The sequence below is a fragment of the Tarenaya hassleriana genome, unplaced genomic scaffold, assembly GCF_000463585.1.
Source record: "Tarenaya hassleriana unplaced genomic scaffold, ASM46358v1 Cleome2, whole genome shotgun sequence".
Taxonomy (NCBI): Eukaryota; Viridiplantae; Streptophyta; class Magnoliopsida; order Brassicales; family Cleomaceae; genus Tarenaya; species Tarenaya hassleriana.
Genome location: NW_010965372.1, coordinates 6,967,159 through 6,973,820, shown reverse-complemented (window position 1 = coordinate 6,973,820; position 6,662 = coordinate 6,967,159). Strand labels below are relative to the sequence as shown.

The following is a 6,662-nucleotide window of genomic DNA, read 5'->3' as shown; positions in this document are numbered from 1 at the left end:
AAAATAATTATAACTAACATATACACATATAATATATCTATTAAAAATAATATGTATATGTTACATGTATAAATATATCTATTAAAAATAATATGTATATGTATATGTATTAGTTATATATGTAACATATATATACAACTAATATACATATTAAAAGAAAAGTAATTATAACTAATATATACACTATATATTAAAAAATAATATATATACAATATATATTAACAAATAATATATATATATATATTATTTTTAATGTAATTTATAATATATATATATATATATGTATGTTTTAGTAGTTATAAGTAATTTTATATGTAATATATATATATGTGTGAATTTATATGTATATAAATTAATTTAAATAAATTATGTAATTTATTTTTGTTTGAAATGATGATGTGTCATAATTTTGATGATGTGTACATAACTTGGAAGCCAAGTTATTGCCACATCATCATTTTTGTTTGAGTTGGCAGTCGCGGGGGGTTTTCGGTGAATTATTAACAAGTTTGGGGTTTTATTGGTTAATCATACCAAGTATAGGATTTAATTGGTAAGCAAAAAAGTACAGGATTTTTTCGTTGACCTGGGAAAAGTACAGGGTTTTTATGGCGATATCCCCTAAAAATAATAACCATTCAATTTTTATATGAAGTTGATTCAATTACAATTCTATATTAACAAATTAGCAACAATAAGTGGAATGCGTGGTGGTCTTCAGTCAAAATAACGCCACGAAGTGCAAGTACGGATTAAGGAAACGCCTTCCAGGATTTTTTCGTTGACCTGGGAAAAGTACAGGGTTTTTATGGCGATATCCCCTAAAAATAATAACCATTCAATTTTTATATGAAGTTGATTCAATTACAATTCTATATTAACAAATTAGCAACAATAAGTGGAATGCGTGGTGGTCTTCAGTCAAAATAACGCCACGAAGTGCAAGTACGGATTAAGGAAACGCCTTCAAGTGTATGACAGGCGACGATGGAGATTGGAGTGCTTCGCTGGAAGCGCTAGAAGACAACCGAACCCTCCGTCTTTTTTTTTTTAAAACATAAACAAATTCGTTTTTTTGTCATTCTCTACTCCGATCGTCGTCATTGGGAGAAGGGAATCAAAATCGCTTGATCTGATCTAAGCGGAGATGTCTTACGCTTATCTCTTCAAGTACATCATCATCGGCGACACTGGTAACTTCTCTTCCAATCTCATCTTTCTTCTCCTTTCGTCCCGGATCAGATCGATGCATTTTCAAAATTGACTTGGTATTCGAATGAATCGGGTCCTCTGGATCTCGTTTTGTTTTTTGGCTTCTCGACATCTCTCTTGATCGTTTGATGGTCTTGTATCATCGACATTGATGTGAGTGTGATTTTTCTCGTGGCTTGGGAGTTAAGGGGTTGGGAAATCATGTCTTCTGCTTCAGTTCACCGACAAGAGGTTCCAACCGGTGCATGACCTCACCATCGGTGTTGAGTTTGGGGCCAGAATGATCACCATCGACAACAAACCCATCAAACTCCAGATTTGGGATACGGTATCTTCCCTTTCTCCTTTTCTCTGTTGATTGCTGTTATTGTCATCATCGGATTGTTGGCAGAAGCGAATACAGTGTTTTGTGTGAATGTCACTAATCCTATAATATCTTGGCGTGATACTCTAGGCTGGTCAAGAATCCTTCAGATCTATTACCAGATCCTACTATAGAGGCGCTGCTGGCGCATTGCTCGTCTATGATATCACCAGGTAGCGTGTGTCTCTTCTTATCATGAATTGACTTTCTCTTTCTTGTGCTACAAAAACAACAAGTTGAGCATAACAGTTTCATGCTTAACAGTTTCAGCATTGATGCTCACATAATTGATCCTTTTTGCTTTGCAGGAGGGAAACATTTAATCACCTGGCCAGCTGGCTAGAGGATGCAAGGCAGCATGCGAATGCAAACATGACAATAATGCTCATTGGTAATAAGTGTGATCTCGCCCACAGAAGGGCAGTGAGCACGGAGGAAGGAGAGCAGTTTGCAAAGGAGCATGGGCTAATATTCATGGAGGCTTCCGCCAAAACTGCTCAGAATGTCGAAGAGGTAAACTGTTCATGTCTGGATGTGGCTAGTTACATATACACAAACTCATATTCTTTCTGTTCCATAACTTGTGTCATCTTTGGTTTTGTTGTATGACTAGAAATAGTAAGAGTTAGGTGGTTGGAGTGATTTTACTGTGTTGCAAGAATTAGTCATGAACTAGGGAGAGGTGCTTTTCAAGGTAGTTGAATAATCTAGAGTGAGCTCGGTATAGGTACTTTTCGGTGTAATGGGAGGAGAGGTCTCCTCATAATCCTTGAAGTTCTTCCATTCTACTCATATGATTCATCATATTCAGTATGTGGGTCAACTCATTGTGTTGTGAAATTCTTTGTAGGCATTCATCAAGACAGCCGCAACGATATACAAGAAGATCCAAGACGGCGACTTTGATGTGTCAAATGAGGTTAGATTGAGTAGTTTTGCTGTTCTCCGCTTCATTTTTTGTTGGATCGCGGGCTAGTCTTACGTTAAATCATTGCGATGTATATACATATATATGCAGACATATGGAATAAAAGTTGGATATGGAGGAATTCCAGGGCCATCAGGCTTAAGAGATGGATCATCGTCGCAAGGTGGAGGGTGCTGCAGTTGAGGAGTGGGTGCCAACACGGTTGTGTATGTCATCAGGGGGGGGGGGCAGCATGTACAATTACCACACGTGATATTTGCTAAAGCATATTTGTAAATCGTTTTGGAGTTTGTTTTGGCTATGCAAAGTATTATTTTGATTGACCCGCAGATTATACGCTTTATGTATCAACGTCACGGTTTAAAAATGTTTTAATATTTGTATTATAAGAGCTCGAGCAAGCGATAGGGATTATAAGATTCAAATTTTCAAGATATTTTCTTAATTTGAGTACATTGAAGTTTGATATTATCCACTTATATATAACATTTTAAAAAATTTATAAACATTTGAATTAATCATTTAGCGTTTACTCTAAAATGGTTTGTTTAATAATTTTACAGTAAAAGATTATTTCTCTCATAAAATTCTTATTTATATACATCACGAGTACAGTAAGGCAGTTGAATATCTGTAAAATGATATAGTACAGATTTATAAATTATATATGATTTATATTTAATCAATTATGATTAGTTGAATGAAAATTCATGGTAATAAGTTGAAAAGATTAATATGTGATTATTATTCTGGTAGTTATGTTATTTATACGTTATTTAAATTTAAATGAAAATACATATCTTTAATAATTACTTTTTAAATTTTAAATCAAAAGATAAATACAAAGAGGTTTCGTTTAAATTTAATTAAAAGCTATGTTTAGAGATAATTTTAAACAAAAAGATATCTATATTCATTTTATGAACATTTATCTCTTATATATTATTAATTAAAATAAATACTTTTATGAAGATAATTTTAAACAGTTCTTATTTTATAGTCCTTGTTTATTTTTATTTTTTCCAACAGCTGCTGCAAATAGTTTCCGCATTCCTAACGCAGCTCTGTCGAGCTCCTTAAGCAACTCGAAAATGATACAAGACTACGAATGGGAGCAGCTATGGAACAACAAAGAAGGATTTGGGCAAAAAGACAACCATCCCTCGAGCAACGGTAAAACACCCACAGGTGTCCAAACGCAACGATATACAAACGCCAAAACAAGATTGTATACAGCAAAAGAATTACTCTTCACTTCCACAAACGCAACCAACCAACAACAAAAAAACGTTTGATCTATCAGCAAAGACAGGTAATATATGTCTGAAAAAGGGATTTTAACTCTATGGATTGATGTTGCATTCCCTCATATATTCGTGTTCATAATCCACGTACTTCGACCAGTAGCCTCGGTACCTCGTAATGCCGATCTCGAGCCACGGTTTAAGGTTGCCGTTGTAATGTATAACAGCAGCCCGACCGATATCCCTCGGGTTGACACTGGGGTTGTAGCCAAGGCCCAGCACGTGCCAATTCCGGTCCAGTGGATGTGTGCGTTTCCAAAACGTTATGAGACCAGGCGGCAACGTCCCTAGCTTCCACAGACTCCGGTCTTGATTCTGCACTTACACAAAAGTTGTATCAGAAGGTCATCAATTGAAGAATCTGCACTTAATCCCAAGCAATTGAAGAATCTTTAACAAGGTGTTTGCTTTTTCTTTTACCAGGTTCTGCCATCGGTGATACACCTCTGTGATATTCTGTCTCTTCCACTCGTCCAGATCAAAGATATTCATCCCATATGCCCAACCACAAGCATGGGGGTCAAAATTCTCGGCGATTAGTGGGTTCGAGAAGTTAAGATAACGGTCAAAGCGATGAAAGCTTTGTCCACAAGTCTCCACAGCACCATTGACGTTACCCTTCAGATCAAGCGAAAAGAGACCAGAGAGGTCCTTCTGCACAACTATATCATCGTCTAAGAAGAGTACTTTATTGAGCTTTGGAAAAATCTCGGGAAGGTAGAAGCGGAGATGATTCAGAATGGATAAGTATTTTGGATTTCGGAACTTCAAGTTTGAATCCGAATTCCCATGGTGTGACCTGAAGTAATAATCTATCATGGATTGGGAACCGAGCTGCCTGAGAACAGGACTGTAGCTTGAATTCAGCCACGTAAATTCCTCGACATTCTGGACCTGAATGGTCGCGTTGCCTGGCGAATTGGCTAGGAACCACATCCTCATTGCCGCATAATTGAGCCTGTCAGTGACAATATGGAAGACATGCTTCGAGGGATGCTGCAAAAGAACCAATAAAACATAAGCTTGACTAAAGTAAAGGAAGCAAGTTTATTATTCCAAAAGTGGACAAACTTCTAATTTTCCTTGAGAAAATAACACACACAAAGCTTACCTTTGCATTAGTTATAGTAGAGTTCACAACAACAGCAGCTGCCAAGATGTTATCAGAGAAAAGTGCATAGTGATACAACCGAGGATCTTCTAATTTTTCTTGATCAGGGAATTGTTGCTGAGAGGAATTCAAAGCATAGTACTCAGCAGTGAGGCGTAGAGGAAGGCAATGAAGGCCCTTAGGAATCGTTTTAGCAGTCAACTGCGTCAAGAACATGGTTTGTTTCTTGTGCACCCGTAACTGTTCCTCCGTTGAGTGAAGCATTGCACGTAGTTTCTTTACCACAGCAGCACAGTCATCCTGAATCTGCTTGCCTTTGGCCAATGTTTGTTCCATTGCTCTCAGTTTCTCGTTAGCACTAGGTTTAGAAGTGTCAGACAAATCAGATTAGCACGACGAAACCATATAAAACCTTTTAAAACGGCATGAAAAAGTGATTAAAACCATTAGGCCAACTGGAAATGCACTTTTTTTTATGATCACTTACTTCTTTGGCAGATCTGAATCCTTGGATGCATCCCCAACTGTACGTTGAACTTCTTTAATACGGAGCCGGAGTTCTCTCACAAAATGAGGATTAGCTTTTGCGGCTGGAAGAGACAGATAGACCTTTGCCCTAATCAGCTGATCTTTAAGATGTCTTACACTAGCATCAGGCGCCACGAAATTTCCTCTCGGTTTTTCAGGTCCAACATTTTTTGGGTCATTATCCTCGACCTTGCCAGATGTTTTCCTGGACAACAGCCTCTGTTGTGTTTGCTACAAACGCAGCAAAACAAAACGATTAGAGAGACCAAAAAACTTAATCCCAGAGTAAGTTTCACATGATATGATTTTGGCTAAAGCTGGCCACATAAGTTGCCCTGTTGTGTTTCTACGAGACATTCTACTACAAGGAAACTATTTGCTTCTTCAATCAAATATTAATCAAGCATATCACAGCATGCTATATTTGCTCAGCCAGAAGACAAAGACCCAATTGAGGGCTACATTTCACTTTGGCACAATGACAAACACAGAGAGGTTACCATATTATGAAAATCGCCATTTGAACTGCCATTTGAACTGCGGCGGTGGTCTTGACCGTCATTCTTATCAATTCCAGCGGCTGCATCAGTCACCTGTCTGATGGGATTTTCAGTTTGAGACTGATCATCAACGCCGGTGGTGGAAAGAACTCGAGCAGATACGTGTTCTCTCGTTTCAGACAAGGGTAAATCTGGTTATCAAGTAAAGCATACGCATTTTAAGAAAAAAGAAAGAAACATGGAGAAGGCGATGAAACGAAAAGCGGATTAAGAGGAGAGATTAGGGATTTGCAGTACCTTGTGACAGGGAAGAACTAGCAAACCCATTTAAGGAATCCTCAGATTTTTTAGAATAAACTACACCTACGGGCCCTCTAATGGTTGTCGGTGTTTCCTATGGGCGTTCAGAACCAAAGAAAAAAAATCAAAGAAAAAAAATCGAATGAACAAAGCTAAGATCTGAACAGAAAACGAAGAAAATGTACCTGAGGAAGCAGATTCAAACGAACGGCGTCGGAATTGAATGTCTGAATAGAAATCGCAAAAGAAAAAAAAAAGAGAAACAAGAAGGTGATAATCAGAAGATAGATCTCGACAATGGAGAGAGTAAGAAGGAAAAGGGAAAGGTACGAACAAGAGCGGTGACATCCTCGAGAAAATCACGCCTAGCTGCGAATTAAACAAAGGAATCATTAGAAATCAGATCGAATCGGAA

At 37.5% G+C, this 6,662-nt stretch overlaps 2 protein-coding genes across 2 annotated transcripts in view; one reads left to right on the top strand and one right to left on the bottom strand.

Moving 5' to 3' along the window:
• The first annotated feature begins 1,055 nt into the window (after nucleotides 1-1,055).
• Nucleotides 1,056-2,895, top strand: LOC104812788 (ras-related protein RABB1c-like). The gene is made up of 6 exons (XM_010540133.2): nucleotides 1,056-1,193; nucleotides 1,401-1,540; nucleotides 1,667-1,749; nucleotides 1,885-2,089; nucleotides 2,427-2,495; nucleotides 2,595-2,895. Exons 1-6 carry the CDS (start codon nucleotides 1,148-1,150, stop codon nucleotides 2,685-2,687), a joined length of 636 nt encoding a protein of 211 aa, XP_010538435.1. The 5' UTR covers nucleotides 1,056-1,147; the 3' UTR covers nucleotides 2,688-2,895.
• Nucleotides 2,896-3,627: 732 nt separating this feature from the next.
• Nucleotides 3,628-6,662, bottom strand: part of LOC104812787 (probable galacturonosyltransferase 4) — a 3,373-nt gene continuing 338 nt past the window's right edge. The window contains exons 2-9 of the mRNA XM_010540132.2: nucleotides 6,582-6,616; nucleotides 6,433-6,474; nucleotides 6,245-6,341; nucleotides 5,948-6,138; nucleotides 5,407-5,678; nucleotides 4,920-5,277; nucleotides 4,229-4,804; nucleotides 3,628-4,123 (exon numbers count right to left, since the gene is read on the bottom strand). Coding sequence (XP_010538434.1) covers nucleotides 3,848-4,123; nucleotides 4,229-4,804; nucleotides 4,920-5,277; nucleotides 5,407-5,678; nucleotides 5,948-6,138; nucleotides 6,245-6,341; nucleotides 6,433-6,474; nucleotides 6,582-6,616 — 1,847 coding nt within the window. The 3' untranslated portion in view covers nucleotides 3,628-3,847. The remainder of the gene's footprint in view (nucleotides 4,124-4,228; nucleotides 4,805-4,919; nucleotides 5,278-5,406; nucleotides 5,679-5,947; nucleotides 6,139-6,244; nucleotides 6,342-6,432; nucleotides 6,475-6,581; nucleotides 6,617-6,662) is intronic.